Genomic DNA, 21,581 nt, shown 5'->3' on the forward strand with positions numbered 1-21,581 from the left:
TCTGCAAAGCGCAAAGGGGGGCGGCTGGGGGGGGGCGGCTTCTTTCTCGCTTTCCTTCTGAAGGGTGTGCAGACCCTAAAGTACCTCAAAAGAAAGGGATAGCCAGCTAGGGTTAAATCAGTTTCTGCCTTTACACACGATATATTGTACACGTCTTTGCTGTCGTGGCCTGAGGAAGACAAGTTTCTGTGACAGGGCTTAAATCCCTTCCATCTTTTTTAATTAAATTTGAGCGTCCTTTGGAAGCGTTTTTTTAATATTTTGATTTTATGTCGACAGATTTGGCAAGTGCTGGTAGGTGAACATAAGCTTCTGTTGTGGGGTTCTAAGTGATTCTATGATTTATTTATTTTTTAAAGAGTTGTAGGTGATGAAACATATGCCTGTCTATAGAAAAATATAACTTTTCTTTGTTCCATTAGTCCATGATGGTACAAAAAGTGCAAGAGTAAAGAGCAGCCAATTAGTTTGTTGCCAGAAATAGGGATGGAAGCTGAAACGGGGCAACCATCCAGCAGTCTATATCACTCTCGGAAAGATGAGAGCAGTTGCACAGAAAAGTCATTTCTTTGTCGGCTAGTAACTTAAGCAGCCCAATTGTTATTGGTTCTGAAGTACAGTTAAGGGAGAAGCAGCAACAGAGCAAGGGATTTGTCTCTAAAAGAAGGAAGGGGCGAAGTACTGGGGAAAGGAATGCAATCGGAGCAAACTGTAATTATGATGTGGGCATAAAATTGAAAGGGGAAATGGCTTTGGTGGAAAGACGTAATTCAAAGAAGGTTGTCCGGAGTATGGCGGATCAGCCGAATGATTCTGCTTCTAGAGTTTGTTTGCAAACTAAATTGGTATCATGCGTTAGAAAGAAAAGAGAGAGATCCTTGCTGGGAATGGAATCTCATGACAAAGATATGACACCGGACAAAAATAGTCTGAGTTCCTTGTTGGAACCTGAACGAAAAATCCAAAGTTGCATGAAGAATGCAAGGAGCTTGAGGGAAAAGCACAGCTGTTCCTTCCTAAAACCAAGTCTTTGCTTAATGGGAAAGGATAGGAGTTCTGTAACAGGGCTAGAATCTCAGAAAGTAACTAGGGGACTGCAGAAAAGCAAAAGCTGTTCTGAACTGGGACCACACCAGAAAACATGGAACATGAGGAAGAAGACAAAATCGGTTTGGCAAGAGCAAAAAGCCTTTAGGAACCCAGAGAAAAGTCAAAGAACAAATAGGGAGTGTTTGTCTTTTGAGTTAAGCCTGGTATACAGAACGTAAGCCTGAGAACTTTGGGAGAAAGAGGGGAGAATTCTTCTGTTGCAGAGAATCTAGCAAAATTACATGTAGGTGCAGAAAATAGCAAATGCCTGTTGAAAAGTGTGGCAAATCTAGAAGAGAATGGAAGGTATAGGGACACTGCAGAAAAAGAAAGCATAAAATGGTAACCCGAGCATCTTTGAAATCAGTGGTGTGCAAAAATGATAGTAAGAACCTGAGCTGGACACCAGAGAAGTCTGTTTCAGAGGTTCCTGGGTGTAGACAAGTGATCTTTGAGGAGAAAATGATGGATTGTGGACCCACAGAGGATCTACTGATTACCAGAGTACATGGTAGTATTAAGAAACAGAGAAATGGAAAGGATGAAGTTCTGACTTCAACTGAACTAAAAAAAAAGACCAGAACATCTAGTAAGGATGCTTATTCCCTCTTTCTCTTTGTATTTGTATGTTATGTTTTTCACCATAACCCCCCCCCCGCCTTTATTTTTTTACAGCCTGAAAATCTTAATACATTTTCAAATTTAATATAAAAACTAAATCACAGGTATTTATTTACACTAGGATACTGTTAACTAGGAAATCTTAAGCTAGAAAGCATTGTACCGTACAGTAAATTTATTGGGACACTTCACAAAGCAAGCTTCTTGCTGGAGGAGACAAGAGGCTGAAATTCCATCCCTGACTAAGGAGCACTGTTTCTGTTTACAATTTGCGTGAAGCCATTAAATTGCTCCTTTTGATTCATATTTAGATTCACTTTTGACTAATGAAAATGTAAGGCTTCACAGTTTTAGCCTTTACTTAAACTTAAGCTATGGGAAAAACTTAATATGCTTGTTAACAGACGCTAACTAGGGATATCAGCAAAAGTGGCAAAGTTTGAATTTACAATTTCACGAACTTTTTTTCCTACTTTGGGTATGTTGCCTATATTATGTATGTGTGTGTATATATGTGCACATTCTACTTGTGTAATTTCTTTATGTGTAGCATTGAATTTACAATATTGTGATTTTTTTGCCGTTCTGGAAATGCTGGCAAATTTATTTTAGCAGTTTAAAAAACTTTTTCAAAAAACAAGAATTTTGTATAGCCAGTAGCAAAATACATAACTCGGTCAGTAGAGCATGAAACTCTTAAACTGAGGGTCATGGGTTCAAGCCCCATGTTGGGTGAAAGATTCCTGCATTGCAGGGATTGGACTAGAATAGATGTCCCTTGTGGTCCCTTCCAACTCTACAATTCTGTGATTCTTATATTCTGTATTTCTAATTCTATTATTCTAATTGCTATACTAATGAATGCCATAGTGGCTGAGAACCATGCTTTTGTATTTTTAAGCCATTAGATATGCTAGTCGTTACTGCACTTGCAGTTTATAAAGGCATTTTTATAAAATACATATTTATTTCAGATATGCTTTGGCAAAGTACAACCTTGTATATTAGAATGCATTCAACATTAGATTAATTATTATCCCCTTTTTTAACTCAGGAGAGCAAGTCCATGAACTTTCAAGCATACAGCATGGAAAAGTTCGCAAGACTGGTCTGAGTACTTCTCAAGATTGCAATACAAAATCTGCTAGAGCAATCTGCAAACCTTCCAGTATCTAAATTGGATGAGACTGAAAGCAAAGATCCTGTCATCCCTTGTTTTGGAGCGGATACTTCCTTGTTTCCTGTTACAAATGCCAATTCACAGCTTTTGGACACAACAGTAGCTGAAAATGTGGAACAAATGCACTGGTAGTGCAGCAAAATGAAGAATGCAAATGGCTTTCTAGGCATAATACTTTGCATTATACAGTAGAAAGGACTACTATTCCAGTAGTGAGATTGCTTGACTGTCGTTACATTAAGGCACTCTTGACACCTACAGATTTTGAGACCACCCAGAGCTGTAAGGTTCACTCTGGATCTCTGCATGTTGCACTTGATCAGTGTAAGGTTTTGTTCTCTAGCAGGGATATGGGACAGAACGATTTGAGTTGCAGCCCTAATATAGTACAAGCTGGACAATCATTTCCAGAAAAAAGTACATTGGTTGAAAAAAAGATGTGCCAAAATATTAAGAACTCAAGATGTCAAAATAGAAAGCAATCCAGGGAAAGTAAAATGTGTTTAGATTTCAAAAAGTTAAATAAAGGGGTTAAAGTGCTTGAGGATCTGGGGGGAAAAACAGACCAGGAAGCTTTCACAAGCGTGAACATACACAGTGAATGTGGATTACAAATGGAGAATAAAACTGCTGTAACAAGTTCAACGATTTTGGAAAACCCACTCTACAATGAAGCAACTTTATTGTCTTCATTTGGTCATACACCTGATTTTGTTCTTGAGAAGGCTGTTCATAAACCTCAACATCAACGTGCCAAATTATCTCGTGGTACAGAGATGAGGAAAGCACACTTTACCACATACAGTGCCATTGGTTTTGAAAAATCGGAGGTTCTTGAAAAGAAAAATAAGTTAAGCAGCATAGAACCACAACTTTGCTGTAGTAATAAATTGGTTGAGAACTCTATAAGGGAGACATTAGTCAGTCAGAAAATTACCGACCACAGCAATAATGTTGCTGGCTGTATGAAAAGAGAAAAAAGATCCGTCAAAGAAAACACAATATATAAAGTTAGAAAGAAATTGGAGCTACAAAGCTGTCAAAGAGCAGTACCAATTTCTGGTAAAAATGTTTGGCCCCATGAATCGTGTGCTAGAACATACTTGTGGTTTGGTAAAAATCATGCATCAGACTCGAAAAGAGAATTTTTAAGAGTTTCTGATTCAGTAATTCTCTCTGGCCAGGCAGAGCTTCATAAACCATTGGCTTGTACTGTCGAAGCTTCTGCATATAAGGTAATGGATCATAAAATGCAACTTCCCAATGAAAACCCAACCTCAGAATCTGTAGTTCATATATGCAAGGCTCACTCAGCTACTGCTAACGACAACAGAATTTCCTCTATGGGTATGGGGAGAGACCTAAACGTTGCACATCTAGCACTAAGAATGTAAAGAAATCAAAAATAGCTTTAAATTCACCAGCAAAGAGGCTAAAAATAAAGGAAGTATAGCAAAGAGAAACAGTTCTATAGATACCCATAATTGTGTTTGTTCGGACAGTGGAAAACATAGGAAGACATCTGTTGTCAAACAAGAACCGCTAATCAAAGGGAACCTATCAAATTTCAAAATTCCTTTACTGAAGGATAAAAATGAATCCAGAAAAAGAGAATATACTAGATTGTCAAGAAGAGATATTTGCAGTCCTTTAGACATCCTAGATTCTACTGTGTCAGTGAAGAAAGCCAGAGGTAAAGAGACCTCATCCAATGTGAATTCTGGACATCAGTTCAAGTCAAAGGAGGTTAGTGGAATTACTGTCCTACAAGAAAATGCAGACCAATTTGACAGTGTTCTCGAAAGCCTTTATAAAGAGAGAAGTGTTCATAATGAAGGTGTGAAGACTTCCCATGAGAGAGAATTGGAATTGGCGATAATCCAGACACTTTGAGTACTGGTTATATGGAGATTCAAAACCACAACTCTGCTGTGGTGTTGGAAGTGCCAACTAATGATGAAAGTAGTTGCAGCAATAACTTTGCACAGGACAAAGCTAATTTCTCTGCAGAGGTTGTTAAGGCTTATGAAGATGATGTTCTTGTGATTGATGTAATTCAGGATGACCCTGATCTGTTTGGAGAAACCAAGGAAGAGAGGAAGAAGAAGAGGGGCATTGTACCCAAACCGACTTGAATGCCAGCATTTCCATAAAGGAAGAAATGGAATTGGAACCGGAACCCCCTCAGCTTCCACAGAAAATACATTTGGATTGCTGTCCTAGGTAAGCATATCCTCTGGAAATAATTATATAGTAAGTGTATTGAGTTATTAGATGCTTGTGCTCTTGCTAGCTTTAAACAATTCAGTGACTTTGAGGTTAGACAGTTACTAAAATTTGATTATGTAGGATTTACAGTAATAGATTGGGATTTACAGTGAGAATTGAGGATTAGCAATAATGGATTGTTCTGCTTTTTATCTTTATTATTTTAACCCAGTGATAAAAGTAAAAACTAAGATATAAGAGTAACAATTGAAAGTGAAGTTTGAAACACATCTGACTATGCTGGTGAGATACAGTATAAAATGGTCTTTTCGCTGCTGATGTGAAACAACCAGGGCAGAATGGCAAATAATTTAAGCCAACTACTGCATACATAATATGTTGTGTGGGCAGTTGTGAATAGTTCAGCCTACCATCAATACTCCCAAATGCGATAATTCTACATTTGCTTTTCCTGTATTGAAGCATCTTTATGAAGTTTTGATCCCTTTGGGGGATGTGTTTAGAATACATAACAGCTTTACGACTGGTAACTTGCCACACTAGGCAGGTGAAAGCCTTTAAAAACATCTTGATACATCTTTTGTGAATCTTAACTATGCTAAATTCTCCAGCTTTAAAACTGCGTATATTGTAATGCCTAAGGCTCACAAAAGAATCTTCAATTGACTCAGAATACTTAAAAAGACAGAATCATTTCAAACAATAATAAAACAAGAAAACACAAACACAATAAATGATTCTATAATAAATTACCCAGTTAAGTGAGCATATCTATTTCGTAGCTAAACAAAGTCAGTACAACTAACAGTTGTAGCTTTTGCATGCAGGTCTCCATGTTCAAATTTGAATGGCAAGATTTTACTGCCTTTAGTTTTAAGGCACAGTTTGTGATTCTTTCAGATGCATCTAACATTTTATTTTCTATTTTAAAATACCACTATTGTTACACCTGTATGATGAAGGGTCAGTTCAAATCTGACACTCAAATGCCAGAACCTATTATTTAAATTATTTTAAATGAAAACTCAGCCTGGTTAATAAAACAGCTTTCTTTGGTAAGGCACTACTTGTTGAACTGAGCTGAGAGGTGGAAGAGTATATTGTATATAATATGCATTCCTGGTCTCTTAGCTCCAAAGTTAGGTTTCTTATTCTAATAGTTATATACTGCTTAACATAAAAAATACCAAAGTGGTTTGCATAAAACACAGTAAGATTAAAAAGGAAAAGATAAGCCTGTATACAACATTGTAACCAGAATTACAAATAAATACTTCAGTAAAAAGAGAGTTTATTAATAAAACATTCAGTTAAATATCAATAATTGCTAAAAACAGCAGTGTGATTAATCTAATGAGCAAGGGTAAACTCGGGCAAAGAACTCATGACCCAGATTGTTAAGGGTAGCTGTGGCAGACTTAGTGCACTCATTGTGTTTTAGTTAGATGAGTGTGGTATTGGTTCAGAAAACTTTCCCTTCACTTAACATTTTGTAAAATTTTCTTGCTTACAGAGAAGATCCCATTCAGTATGATGGAACATTGGAGTCTTTCACAGATGTTGGTGTTCCACTGGCAGAAGGTAAGAACAGGAATTTAAAAATGCAATATTAAGGAGAATAGGACAACTTGTGCAGGGGGAGTTAAGTGTTAAACAGCGTCTACTCTTAAATGTTAATGGGACGCGGGTGGCGCTGTGGTCTAAACCACAGAGCCTAGGGCTTGCCGATCAGAAGGTTGATGGTTCAAATCCCTTTGACGAGGTGAGCTCCCGGCCACATGACTCGGAAGCTGTCTGCGGACAAACACCGGCTCCCTCGGCCAGTAAAGCAAAATGAGCGTGCAACCCAGAGTCTCCCGCGACTGGACTTAACGGTCAGGGGTCCCTTTACCTTTACTCTTAAATGTTATTTTGGTTTTCCCTAAATCCTAGGTATTTGTGAGAAATTCAGTGCTTGCTCTTTCATTCCTAGTCCTGGGCAATATTTCTTTTCCCAGAATGCTCTGATAATTTCTGATTGCGGCTTATGTGTAGTCAATGTTGTTGAAGTGAGTCAATGATTAGGCTTGATGCAAAGATCAGCAGTTGATGTAAATGTCTATACATGTATGCAAAAACATAACTATAATAACTGTCTTTGAGAAGACCTTGCCACTTGCTCTTTCATGTTCTTTCAGAATCTCTTATATCTGTTAACTTCTGTTCCACCCACTCCATTATTCCTTGGCCATCAGCTTCTTCCAGTCTGTTGTTTCTTGTACTGCTATCCCTTGTATGCATCACATACAGGATTTGGGTTATTTTAAAGCCAATCACAGTTGTAGCTGCCATGAAAACTTATGCAGGGATTGATTATACCTCACAATGAGAGGAGGCACTTAGCATGCAGTTGTTGTTAAATTAATCCTGGGGGTTCCCCCCTGGAAGTCCAGGTTTAAACAACTTTGATGTGGCATACCCATTAGTTTAAAGTGTAAACCTAGATCTCCCTCAATCACGTATTAATCAGAAGGTTAAGGAGCAAAAGGACAATCGAGTGAGAAAAACTTCCTTGTCATTATTATTTGTTGCCTGATGTATAATTATCTACGCTGTGGGTCTTTTATTGTCCAAGGGAAGATGGGGAGCCCAAAGCCACTGCTTTGCCTCTTATGAGCTGCTGAGCTCTGTGACAGATGTTGCGCTGCTTAATTCCCAGCAGGGGCTGTTTGTACCCCTAGTTCTCTGTGTGACTTGCCTGATTATCCAGATTCTATTAGTGCATTTATTTGAATCTATAGTGGACGCTCGGGTCGCGGACATGATCCGTGCAGGAGGCACGTTCGCAACCCGCAGCGCTGCTTCTGTGCACACGCGGGTCGCGATTTAGCATTTCTGTGCATGCGCGAGCGCCAAACCCGGAAGTAACCCGTTCCGGTTCTTCCAGGTTTGGCGCGAGTGCAACCTGAAAAAACGTAACCTGCAGCATTTGCAACATGAGGTTTGACTGTATGAAGATCTGATCCTTTTACAGTACTAACCCTTACAGCAACTAATGACAGCAGTTGGTTGCATTCCTTAAAAATGTGAATATTTCCTTTTCCCTTTAAATAAAACAAAGTATCGTATTGGCCTGAATATAGCCTCACTTTTTTCCCAAATTCCAACTGTTAAAAGTGCGGCTTATATTCGCAACCTTATGGTATGCAGTCAGGAGTGTGAAGCAAACAGCGCCAGGGGCACGTCAAGCGGCACCCGTCTGTGCATAGTCCCCTGTCCTCTCATGGCTGGGAAGGGAGACAGTGAGGAAGGGAAAAGGTCGTTGGCAATGCAGCACGGCTCCACACACACAGACCCGGCCCAGTATGCAGCCAGGAGCAGCGAGGAATGGAGCGGCTTATATTCAGGTCTTTTTTTTTTTTTTGCCCCCCCCCCAATTTTAAAGATGTGGCTTATATTCGGGCCAACACGGTATTTGAAACAAAACACAAGCTGCTGCACACAGTCTTAGTGTTAATTTTTGATACTGTCTTTTAAGTGTATGTAAAGATAAAAGGCATATTTCATAGAGAATTTTTTAAACTTTTTAATATTGAGTCGTAAGTTAGTCCCATTTAGCATATTCATGTGATAATTGCTGTCATTTCATTACTTGAAACACATGGGACTGCTGCTGTTGATCACATGATTATCATGTAGTATTAATTTGTATCCCTTTAGCAGTTGCCCAACACAGAAATTTCACAACTAGTACAGTACTACTGCATACTTTGTAAGGAGGGTCATCTTTTCAAAAACTCACCAATGATATGCGAACTTCATAGTTAAGCATTCTGTTCTTAATTTTACTATGTTTCAGCAGTATGTGTTGCATTTTTTCCAGTTGACGGAAGTAAAACAGAATTCCTATGTGGAATAAGTTCCACAGAAGTGTAGCAGAATCCTGTTTTGAGGATGGGCAATTGAGCGAATCAGATTATGTTATAAAGAGTTCTGACGCAAATGAAAAGGTACTGAAGTGAATTAATTTTTGCTGTATAAAAGAGTGTGCCAAAGAGTGTCATTTATTTGAGGGAACTTTTATCATGTAGTAACAGAGCCGTCTCATCCATAGAGGCCGGTGGCGCGGCGCCCCCGTGAGCCCGCCGGCATACCGGGCTCCCCCCCCAACCAGCCCCCGCCCCCATGGGCAGGCGGGCACTCGCGCGCCGGCGGCGGGCGGGCTGTAAGCCGCCCGCCCTCGCCTCCCGGAGCCCCAGCGGGAGCGCTGAAGCGGCGCGGGGCTTTGCGCGACCTTCCAGCACTCAGCTGGGGCTCTGGGAAGCGAGGGCGGCCGGCTTGCAGCCCTCCCGCCCCTCCCCCCCCGCCCGCCTTGCTTGCCTGCCCTCCCCGCCTGCGCGAGCGCCGCCCGCCGGAGCGCGGGCGCCCGCTCCAACTCCACGCCTCTCATCCCCCGCTCGCCCACCCCCCCTCCCGAGGGGCGGCCAGCGCGGGAGGGAGGTGGGGCGAGAGGCGGCAGGCTGGGGGCGCCGAGGGATCGTTGCGCCAGGCGGACGATCCCTCTAAGACGGGCCTGTGTAGTAAGTTGCACTACATACAGCACATCCAATGCATGTTTACTTAAAAGTAAGTCCCACTGAAATTGGGAAGTTCTAGCTTCCAATTATGTGTGCGTAGGGTTACAGCCTTAGACAGGCATAGGCAAACTCGGCCCTCCATATGTTTTGGGACCACAACTCCCTGACCACTGTTAGCTAGGGATGATGGGAGTCCTGTTAGCTAGGGATGAAGGGAGTTGTAGTCCCAAAATATCTGGAGGGCCGAGTTTGCCTATGCCTGGCCCTTAGAGATGTCTGTATGCTGTTTTAATACAATGAGATTCATTAGATGTACTGTTTTAAACCAGCATGATACTTTTAATTTCTCTTCATCAATCTGAAACTCTGCTGTGAATCTTAAGTGTTCAAATCAAAATTAAGCAAGCAAGGAAAATAGATGAACATTTAAAAAATGATGTGTTCTTTTAACTTATGAGCCTACAATACTGTGAGCTATAGAGGGAAGTCATGGAACTTCCTTCCATGCTAGATTGAAGAAGACTTTGGTAGGCTTTTGTTGTATTGTTTTTCATAAATAGGATATCCTCATTAGGGAGTTGGTGTGTTGTTTTTTTTTTTTTTTTTTTTTTTTGGACTTAGACGTTGCAGAACCATAAACAGCAACCGCACTTTTTCCGCTTGAATATTCTATGAACAAAAAGTGAAAGTTATTAAATGAAACATGAGTTTCTGTTTATTTTAACTGAATTGCAACCTTTTTAATCTTACAGTATGAAATTTCAACTGTGAAAGAAGAAGCAGAGATTCAAGACACTGCAAAAATGTGTGTATGAGTTTTAAGTAGTCCTAGTTAAGTGAAAGGACGACATTTTATCTTCAAACCTTTTTCTCGGTCTTATAGTCAAGATTGGACACCTATGTTAGAGATAAAATGACTGGTCAGAAGCTCCCCTTGTGGAGAGCATTACAGAGCTGAGGCACCACAAACAAAATGAGCCTTTCCCCACTTACCACCTGCCTAGCAAATTGTCCTTTAAGCTACCTGGTATCAAGCATTATTATATTATATTATATTATATTATATTATATTATATTATTTATATTATATTATATTATATTATAATTTTCTATACCACCCTTCATCCAAGGATCTCAGGGCAGTTTACAATATAAAAACACCAAAACATAACATAGTCACAAACCAAAACAAATAACCTCTTCCCACAGTATTTTATTTCTTTATGGCTTTAAATTGAATGTTGAATTGAAGCCATTCTTAAGAAGTCTATACTTGAAGCCATTGGAACTGTGTTAAAACTGGCAAGATGTTCAACTTGACCAGTTCTAATATGTAATCAAAGCAGCAGTATTATGAACCAGTTGAGGTTTTGAGCAGTCTTCAAAGGCAGCCCCATGTGCAGTGCATTGGAAGTATGCATAGTTTAATAATAACTGCCCGTGTTTTTGCAGAGATTGTAGCTGGCCAGCCTTAGCTGCTGGAAGGCAATTCATGCCGCAGCATGAAGAGCATCAAGAGTTAGTGCAGGATTTAACAGCAACTTGATACAGAACATGTTGAGAGGCCACTTCTCAATTCACGCAAGCCTGTCAGTAGTAATTTAAAACTAGTGTGCATGCACACAAAAGCTCATACCAAGAACAACTTAGTTGGTCTCTAAGGTGCTACTGGAAGATTTTTTATTTTTTTTTACTATGGCAGACCAACACGGCTACCTACCTGTTAGTAGTAATTTAGTCTTGCCTAGATTGAACTGCAGGTTGCTCACCCTCTTATAGTCTATTATTGATCTTTGCCACCTATTGAGCACATAGGAGAAATATTACTGGGTGGTTGTCGCTCCAGAGTGTATGGCGTCACAAGTGATTTTACATAGATGTAAAATAGCATGGAGCCTTTTGGAACTTCACAACACAAGTGCTGTGGAGCAGAACCCTAACCAATATAGCCAATGGAGGAGGATTAATAATAATAAAAATTATTGTCTCATCAGCTGGTCCCAGGGCAGGTTACAATCATTTAGATGGTACTGATCAGGAAGTGATAAATGCTATGCCCTATATCCCATCTATCTACTCACATTTCTTCTCATTCCCACCTCACTTGCTATGTGTATCTTTGCAGTCAGTAGGAGCAGCGCCTCCTCTCCTTCGCAAGGGAGTGTGCTTGGGTATAGAAAATACAATTTACTTTATTGTGCTAATTTTTAAATAATAGATATAAAGTTTTTGTATCATTAGTCAAATGAGCATCTTTTTCCTCATTTGGAATTTAGTGAGAAGGCTCGATATATTGAATCTATGAGCCATGATCATCAGCTAGAATTGACACCTCCTGCTATCAAAACTGATCCCCGGCAGCAAGTCACAGCAGTGAAACCGTGGGTGAATGGTATTGTATTAGTTCAAAATACCTACACATTTTTTTTATGGTACTACAGTGCTACTTTTCTCTGTCTGTATAAAGGTCTGTTTCATTGACAGGGTTTGGTTTGCAGGAAAAACCTGTGGGCTCACTCGTGATCTTATAATATTTGAACTAGACAAGCTATTACTGCTAGCCATAGTTTGCCCATGCTGGATAGCTCAGTTGGTTACAGAGTGGTGCTGATAACACCAGGTCGCAGGTTTATCCCCATAAGGGACAGCTGCCTATTCCTGCATTGCAAGGGGTTGGACTAGGTAATCCTAAAGGTCCCTTCCATTCTGTGGGAACCACAGTCTAAACCACAGCTGAAGTGGGCAGTGGATTCTGGTGGTAGTCGTAACCATAGTTTTCCCAGTTCAGATGTGGCAACAAACTGGTTTCTGCAAACCATGACATAAACAATGTGTTGGGAGAGGCAGGAGTGTGTGAGCCCACAGCACATTCCAGAGGCATAAATGGTTTGGTCATGATGTCTGTGTAACTGATGCAAATGTATATGGATGGGTGTGTTTGTTACTTTGTTTATGGAAGTTAAAATCCAACCTAGGAAAAGTAGAGTGATTCTGTAATAAAGCTTGGAATTAACATCTGGAGTTTCCTTTCTATTGCCTGTTTCACTTAGTTCTACCTTCTGTATCCAGATCAGAGGGTTCTTAGCTTAATTGTAATTGGGTTCTAGATTTGCCCTTGCCAGGGCAACTGTTAGTTGAGATTTAGTATAAATGCATCTTTGTTTAGCTAAATGACCATCTAATTAAAATACTATGCAAAGTTAGTTATACAAAATCTAAAGATGACAGTGAAATAAATTACTGAATCAGTGCATTATTATGTGTCCTTAGGATAACATTTGAGTGCCATTTCTATTTTCATTGGCCAAGACTCAGAGAACCATGTAACTAGTTATCTGCACTCAAGAAAGCTTTGACATTACAAAACTGTTTTTGAAAACAAGGAAACTTCAAAAGTAGTTTGCTATGGCAGGAGGTTTGCGTTCAGAGAGTAAAAAACACACAGTGAACATCCACGAGTGTCCTTACGCGTTTTGGATTCTAGTCACCATATTGAGTTAGATCCTGAATAGATAAAATCTTGAGAAATATGGCCATGCATGTAAAGTAGGGTGCAGGCCAGATCCTATTGCAGTCAAAGAGCCCAAATGATTTTAACGTCTGTAAATTTGACCCTATGTGACTAGAACTACATTTTCTGTCTTACCTAATCATGCTTACTTGGATTCTTCAGAGTTACAGCTTTACAATAGAATTCAAAATCTTTCAAAGGCTGTCACCCCAGAAGTCAGAATGGGGTATTGAAATGGCAAAAATTTCCTTACGTTGAGACATCCTTCAAAGACTTAAAATAAATTACAGAATTTCACAGTTAAGTGAAGCATTCCTCTCACTTTTTTAACAAAGAGGTATTGTATCCCCTGGGAATATAGGACTGCATGTAAAAATACATAATCGTCAAAACAACAAGTTTAAAGGCTGTTAAAGGGGTACTGTTGTGGGTCCAGCAACATGGAGGACCACAGGTTTGCTACCCTACTAGTAAAATCATTTAATTCTTCCAAATAGTTTTTGTACTTCTCTTAGGATGTTGAAGAGCTATATGACCGAAAGATAAAAGAACAGCTACACACAAAATAATTTCCAAAATGCATTACTTGTGTGTAAGATATCAATGTAATACACAGACTGTGTTGGCATATAATGCTAAACCATGGTTTGCTCAAACAAACCACAACTCCTCTAGCTTGGCAAGTGTCTGAGGTGGGGTGGCAAAACAAACCATGCTTAAGCAAGTCTGTTTGGTTAGGACAGCAAGTCTGTTTGGTTATAAAACAACCAGTGGTTTATAAGGTAACAATAAATTTTGGCTTCAGATCATGGTTTGCTGCTAGAAAACCATGGCTAATCTGATGGGCAGGGTCCAGATATTTGAACAAAGACACTGGCTAAACAAACCATGGTTTAGAGTTTGTGTGAACCAGGCCACTGTCTATATAATTCAACATTTGAAAAAACATACATAAATGAAAATGTATGTGTTAAGGTGTACAGTATTCCTGCATAGATGCAATATCAACATAAAGAAATCACTCTTTGTTACGTTGACACAGAATCAGTTTGAAAATTGCAGAATTTGCCGTCCAGTGTGGCAAATTTCATTTAAGATTCATTATTACTCATGGTACTTGAAAAGACTTTAACTTGTCAATAGACAGGAAATGAAAACTTCAGTTGTCGGTCCTCTCTGGGATACGATAATTGAAGTTTATAATGTATAATCATGACATGGCTATTTCATTCAGTTTAGGTGTTTTTTTTTCTTCAATCTTAGATTTCAGATTCTCAGGAAAGTTCCTCTTTTGCAGCCATCATATCCCAACAGTTTAAAAAAAAAGTTATGGTAAGTCCTTAAAATTCAAAAAATCCTGAAACTAAGCATAAGCTTAGCTACCATTTAAACATTTACATTGTTAACAACCATTTAAAGCTCAGTTTAAACAGCTTTAAACACTTAGATGCAGTTTACATGCTTGTTTGATGTTCTCTTTCATAGGGTTTAGTCATCCTGTTTTCAACTGTCCTGCTTTTATATAAAGTTTCTGACTTACGGCATATAGTTGCTAGAGACATTTGATTCATAATTTTTGAAAATTTAGCATAATTGGCATCCCTTCCAACTCTACAAGTCTATGATTCTAAGCCTGTCTCCCGGTTCTCAGACTCAAATCTGCTAGCTTGAAAGCTGATGCAAGGCACTCCACGCTACTGAGGCCATGATCTGAGCCTCAAGCAACAGCAAAGGATCCAGTAGTTCCCATAAGCAATGTACCCACTCCTTCAGAAACAAGCCATGCTTCATAAGCCAATAACAAATCATGGTTTCTCATCATGGTTTGTTGGTAGAAAAATAAGCTATAATTAGTTTGCTGGGCTAGGTTGTACATTCAAGTAAACCATTGTTAGGTTAAGCAAACTATGACACTTTGTGCTATGTGTGAAGTAGTCCACACCCTGCTTAATGCACATAATTCCCAAAATGTGTACCATGTGTTTTTTGGTTTTCAAATGAGAATTTTGAGAGGGAAATGAAAGACTTCTCTCTGGTTGCATTGCAGACTTACCTAGGATTGAGTTATCTACCCCATGGATTCTGCAGAATTCATTTCAATACATTGAATGGTTGTCAGAGAGCGAATTGCTGGTATTCACATTCACTTGCACCAAGACATGAAAAGGTAAAAACTGTGTGTTTCTTCTCTGTATAAAATACTTGGTTGGTGCTGCCCGGTTAAAGAACAAAATACGTGAGCCCTTTATCAGATCTCCAGGATAAGATTGTCATTAACAGTAGAGTAATCAGAGAATTCTGTGGCCTGAGAGACATACACATGTTCATTACTTGATGACTACAGAACCCATTGGTGATCTGTGAATGCAGCCATCAAATAACGGCACAGATAAAACTTTAATAACAGCTCAAATGTAACCTGTGAACTGGCTTTTGCAGAAAGTGCCAGCCTTAACTGTTGTTGCCTCTGGCAGAATGCACAATGGGAAGTGAAAGAAACTATGCCTTTTCTCCATGAACAGCTTGAGGGTTCCTATGGGGTTTTACAATATTCCTTAGCAGCAGTGTGCTGCTTGCATCTTCAGCAGAAGCCCAATACAAGGATAAAACATTCCTTTATTTCCTGGGTTCTCTACACATGCGTGAGGGGGTGGGGGTGGCAACCTTATTTGCATTTGTGGATCCTCACATTTTGGAAACTTGTAATACGCTTGTAATAGATGGCAAGTTTATCTGTAATATATTTATAATAGATTTGTGGTTTTATTTTATTCTCCGTTTTTCATTGAAATACTTAATACATATATAAGTACCGGTGAAGCGGTTTTGTTGCAGCGTGCAGGTATGATATAATCACCATTATAAGACAAAATATAGGTTTTGCTTGAAGATTGACGGTGCCATAACTTTTAAGTGGATATATGTAACAGACCATATAATACATTCCATTATACGGTCCAACTATGTTGAGTAGAAATTTGGCTGTTAACATTGCATAGTTTCTTAACATGTATCCTAGCACAGCATTTCTGAAATAGTTTGTGATAGGCAATCTAATATGTAGATCCTAAAGGCAAAAGCCTAGCCAAATAAGAGGATAGTTCTATTTAGATCTGGAACTCTACGCAGAACTAGAATTCTAACCTGAATGAGGGTTTTTGTGGTATAAGCTCTTGAAGTTCTTTGGTTTGTGGGCTTTATTATATATTACTTCAGTGCTGAAACAGGAAGTATTATCATTATTAGGACATATGTATATGAGACCAAGGCCCTACCACAATTTAATTCAATTCTTTTTTTAAAAAACAATAATATGCAGATGAATTGTTGCAGAAGCTCTAGATGACATTTTTCAAGGTAGTGAATTTCGCTGTTGAGAGGGAGATTGTGTTTTCCTAATATGCTCCCCACAGTAAGGTTCTTTTGGATATTGACATATCGAGGCATCCTTGCTGAGGTGTTTGCTTTAGTAGGTGCTATCCCTCTCTCATTTTATGTGAAGCTATGAACCAGTAAATATAATGTGGCCTACAGATTAAAGTGCTAAATTAATTATTCTTTGGGCTTGACTAGGGATGTGAGCATTTTCAGATCCATGATGTACTAGAACAATTGTTGTAAAGGAAAGGAACAAAATTTGGTACAGCTATTTTCATCCAACAGATCATGAAATAATGCTGATAAGAAATAAAAGGGCTTTTCATATGTTCATAGATACTGCTCTCAACATTACAAATGCACTTGCCCTGTAAAATAGATCTTCAGTGCTTCATTTTTGCCTTTTAAAAATGTGTTAATTAATATTCAGTAGCATGCTACATAAAACAATTTCACACTTAAATTTCCCATTTTTTTAGCCCAGGTATTTACAGATTACTGCAAAAATGGTATTCCTGAAAAGCACTGGGGTTCGCAAGTGCTAAATAAACTGCTAACATCTTTGCTCCAGTGCTGTTTGCTGAAAGAATATTCATGTATTCCACACTAGCATAATGATTAAAATACTGGTAAGTAACTTGGTATTTTTTAATAGTGAAGCCTGTATATGTCTACCTAGAAGTAAGTCCCATTGAGTAAATGGGTATACAACTGCAGCTTAAAAGGCCTTCTTACTCATGGTACAATGATGTCATGTGTTTATCTTAATAAGCTCTCAGTTTTGTTTACTTGGGTTTTGATTCTGAGCTATTAATTTGGAAATCATAAGATAATTTTTAGAAATCTACAAGAGCCAAAAAATGTTAAAGTGCAGCAGGAAGGAGAGACAGCCTTTAAATGGCCAGTGAAGTGCAGTACCTGACTCATCACGTGAGTGGCTGTGGTGTGAACCCATCAAAAAGGCAGGAAAATTGCTGTGCAAAACTCCTTTGATTTTCTGGGCTGAAAACGGGTTTTCCCCAAAATTGGATAACATGGAAAAGAGCACTAAACTTGCAATGTAGTCCATTCCATTAGTTTTCCGGAAGTGGCTTTTACGTTGTGTGAAAGCTCAAGTATAACGTGCAAATAACAGGGAAACAACAGGAAAACGGAATGCATTGCAGTGTGGATGCAGCCTAAATCAGTCTCGAAGCAAGTCTGAACCCAGACTGAAATAGGTCTAGATCAGGGGTAGTCAATCTTTTTATACCTACTGCCCACTAATGCATCTTTCTTGATGGTAAAATTTCCTTACTGCCCACCAGTGCTCGATGGAAGGAGGATTCAGCTTGTGCCGTAGAACCCCCTACCGCCCACCTAGAATCCTGAAACGACCACTAGTGGGCGTAAGAGAGCAGGTTGACAACCCCTGGTCTAGATAATGCATCTTGTCCAAGAATGTATGTAACTGAAGTGCCACAGTCCTCTTGATTACTTGGCTCAAAGGGGAGTATTAGTGTTCAGCCAGTAGTTACCAGGAAGTCTGCATGTGGGTTTCTTTAGGAGTTGTTGCATCACTGCTTCCTTCAGGTCGGCAGGCACCAATCCCTTGTGTAATGGTACGTCAACCAATCATACCTTACAGGCTAGCTTAAATCAGTAAAAAAGATAAAGAAAATGATCCCTTTTGTTTTTCTCCCTTTGGGGGGCCACCACCCAAGACAGTGTTTCTTTTAAGCCCTTTCCCTGGGAAGCTGATGTAATCAGGTGTCTACTAGCTGGAAATGGCTGAGTCAGGCCTGATTCCTCTTGAAGCCAAACTCTCTTGGAGAAACACTACAGGTAGAAAGCAGGCAGCAGAACTTTGGTTCCTCATCTGAACATATATCTATGCGCAGTACCCAGAAAAGTTCATGACACTGAGGAAGTTGGCTCAGTCGTACAAAAGCTTGTGAAACAATACATTTATTAGTCTTTTTAAATAGAAGTTGTTATTAAGATCAAGTACCCCCCCCCAAAAAAAATCACTTGTTTGGAAGATAGCATATTTTTCTGTCTATAAGACAGAAGAGAATTGGGGACTCCAATTTAAGAAAATGGGGGGGGGGAGAGATTGCCCAGAGTTGTTGAGATTTTTCTGGGGAGGGTTGCCCAGAGTTGTTGAGCTTTTGGGGGGAGGAATGCCGAAAATCACTCACCAGACTGCCAATTGGCGCAGCAGCAGCCCTTGCACAGCCACCAGTCACCCACCCAATTGCCGTTGACAAGCTCCTGGTCGTGGCTGCAGCCAATCGCCCGTCCCCTCTCTGCACTATCCATGTATAAGACAAGCCCCGATTTTGAACATTAGAGTAAAAATAGCTCATCTTATACACAGAAAAGTAGGGTAAACTTTTACGAATATAGGACTGAATTGAGACAACTGGGAGCCTAGCAAGAGGTTGTGTGCCCATAACTGCATTTGTCCCTGGCAAATAGACAAACAGTGCTTTGCTTTCACCTTCTGTGAGACTTAAGACATTTAAAACTCCTGAAATGGCACTGATTGGGTTCCAGGTGTTCACATGCATAAGTGGCTCCATTGGATTATGGCCATTGGACTTTACACATTGCAAGGAATTGTAAAACAAACAAAAAAAAAACCTATTGTATGTGCACACAAATAGGTGCTTCCGCACTCCCTGCATAGCAGATTTTTCAAAACTCAGCACACTTTTCTCTGATTTATATTGCTCTGCATTGTGACCATCGCCATTTAAAAATAGATAAACATAGAATGCAGTTTAACCCCTTGCCTGGCAGCATGGTGTTTGCTTTCATATGGATGGGATCCCACACCAGAATAGTACTGAGTGTATCTGAAAACCTGGTAGGGTCAGACAGATAATTAACTTACTTATAACTCACCATTCACCAAATGAGGTGAATGTAGTAGGGCAGGTTACAAAAATGATCACAAAAATAACCAAGTTACATTAAACCACAAAGCAACATAAGACTGCAAAACAAGCCATGACCAAGTTAACAGAACAGTAATGCAGGAGGAGTAAGACAGATGTCATCCAAAGACCTGAGTAAAAGAGGCACCTCTTCACCAATCATGAAACAGCATATAGTGATGATGCAAGATGTACCTCAGGGTGGAAGTCCTCCTACAACCTGATTGGATTGGATTTATTAGATTTCTGTGCCACTTTTCATTCAGGTGAATCGCAAAGCGGCTTACAAACAATAAATAACAAGAACATAATAGAATATCACAATACAGTATAAATCATGGCGGTCACCACAGAGAATTAACTTCCCACACCACCACCACATTGCCTGTCCAGTGCTTGAGGTTCACCAGGACAGGTGATACTGCACAGGTGCAGTATCCCAGTAACTCAGAAGTGGCAACCACATGCCATGGACTAATGATTAACTCTTGGAAGCCATCTATATGAGAGCCAAGTGTTTTGTTTCAGATTGAAATTGTTCCTTGAAGTTCTGTTAATAACAGCTAATGTATTTAGCTCTAATGTTAAGGCATTTTGTTTAGCCAACTGTAGACATTCTCCTCAGTGTCTATGAACAAGTGGCGTCCATGAAACTAAGAGTCTTAGTGCCTGAGTTAATTGACATTTCTTGTAAGGTATGACTTTGATTTTTTGATTCTATCTTAAATGTCATTCTGCCTTCTGCGTAAATTTATCTGCTTCTTTTACATGTCTTATCAATCACATAAATTATGCTCATTTTTATTTGATTTTATGCTTTCTCATGCTGAAGATTGTGGGTCCAAAGGTCAACGCCTTTTAAAAACTGACTCCAAAAGAAAGTTATATGGACATAGAGCATATTTATTGAAAATACATTCTACCATCCACAGTCAATACACATAGAATTAAAAACTTAAGCCAAGAAATAGTATCAGCCTTGTGGATAATATACTAAGCTATTGTTTGTTTGCTCCAATGAGATCAAAGTGGCATATAATTCCCATTTATTTGTATATTACTGTTTACATAACAGCTTTATAGAATTCTGGGTCATCCCTTTACATGATCATAAGCTGCTTTCATGTACTAGTTTTTTCTATAGGCCTCTGCAAAGGCTATAACATCATAGTATTTAGAAGACTCAACCCTGTCAGTACTAGCACTAACCTTAGATATTTTATACCTCAAGAAAAATAAAAATTTACACCCTCCTTACATAACACAGAGGTCTACTAGCAGGAGGCGCAAAATTGGCATCCAAACTAAAATCTGTTGCCTGAAGTGACTGCTTCATGTTATGATAAGCCCTGGCTTTACCATAGGAATAGTATAATTTGCATTACCTATGAATCAGTGCAACTGTGAATAAGACAGAATTTGGCTGGAGGTTGGGGATGCTGTTGCCTCCAAAATCCATTTAGCTATAAAATTCTTCCAACAGTTTTCCCTTATCCCCAGAGAATATGTCATATAAGGCTTTATACTAGAGATTGGCAACCTCTTTGCTGTTGAGGGCTGCATACAGTAGGGCTAATCTTTTGTTGGCAGGAAATGCTGACAGTGGGTGAAGCCTGAACCCACCCCCTTTTCTTTCTCTGCTGGGGGAAGGAAAGATCACTCATGCCAGATAACAGAACTGATCACTTGCAGTGGGATTTTGAAAGCCGGTTGCCCAACACTGCTTTATACATAGGCGTATTACTTACGGTAACTGTCTATTGTTAATCACTTGTACATAACATTGTAAACATAGAATTGCTTAGGAAGTCTTCAGTGATATTCAGGTTTTTGGTGCTTTGGGGTTTATTTCCTTCCTGTCATAGCTTTGTGATGGTGGAATGGTTTTTAAAGACGAGCACGTTGGCTGCATCACCACATTCCTAAACCAACTACAAGTTTCCAGTCAGGAACAAGCTATTTTTTTGTCCAGGTATGTTCTTCTCTTATGCAATCTTTATTAAACCTAAAACAAAATATATTTTCTCAACCACTGGTGCCATAAAATGCCAGTCTACGTATTTTATAAACTATTTTTCGATCTCAACAAGATGACA

The 21,581-nt window shown here is 39.3% G+C and overlaps 1 protein-coding gene across 1 annotated transcript in view; it reads left to right on the plus strand.

Annotated features, from left to right (window-relative positions):
- The first annotated feature begins 468 nt into the window (after nucleotides 1-468).
- The window catches only part of TOPAZ1 (testis and ovary specific PAZ domain containing 1), a 34,670-nt gene continuing 13,557 nt past the window's right edge, over nucleotides 469-21,581 (plus strand). Inside the window, 22 exon segments of the mRNA XM_033165925.1 lie at nucleotides 469-1,244; nucleotides 1,247-1,418; nucleotides 1,421-1,678; nucleotides 2,765-2,840; nucleotides 2,842-3,016; nucleotides 3,019-4,242; nucleotides 4,245-4,308; nucleotides 4,311-4,760; nucleotides 4,763-4,990; nucleotides 4,993-5,113; nucleotides 6,633-6,700; nucleotides 8,982-8,997; nucleotides 9,030-9,108; nucleotides 10,428-10,480; nucleotides 11,952-12,060; nucleotides 14,450-14,518; nucleotides 15,234-15,352; nucleotides 15,964-16,028; nucleotides 17,044-17,152; nucleotides 17,154-17,193; nucleotides 20,088-20,180; nucleotides 21,351-21,461. Coding sequence (XP_033021816.1) covers nucleotides 792-1,244; nucleotides 1,247-1,418; nucleotides 1,421-1,678; nucleotides 2,765-2,840; nucleotides 2,842-3,016; nucleotides 3,019-4,242; nucleotides 4,245-4,308; nucleotides 4,311-4,760; nucleotides 4,763-4,990; nucleotides 4,993-5,113; nucleotides 6,633-6,700; nucleotides 8,982-8,997; nucleotides 9,030-9,108; nucleotides 10,428-10,480; nucleotides 11,952-12,060; nucleotides 14,450-14,518; nucleotides 15,234-15,352; nucleotides 15,964-16,028; nucleotides 17,044-17,152; nucleotides 17,154-17,193; nucleotides 20,088-20,180; nucleotides 21,351-21,461 — 4,152 coding nt within the window. The 5' untranslated portion in view covers nucleotides 469-791.

The sequence above is a fragment of the Lacerta agilis genome, chromosome 12, assembly GCF_009819535.1.
Source record: "Lacerta agilis isolate rLacAgi1 chromosome 12, rLacAgi1.pri, whole genome shotgun sequence".
In the NCBI taxonomy this organism is placed as follows: domain Eukaryota; kingdom Metazoa; phylum Chordata; class Lepidosauria; order Squamata; family Lacertidae; genus Lacerta; species Lacerta agilis.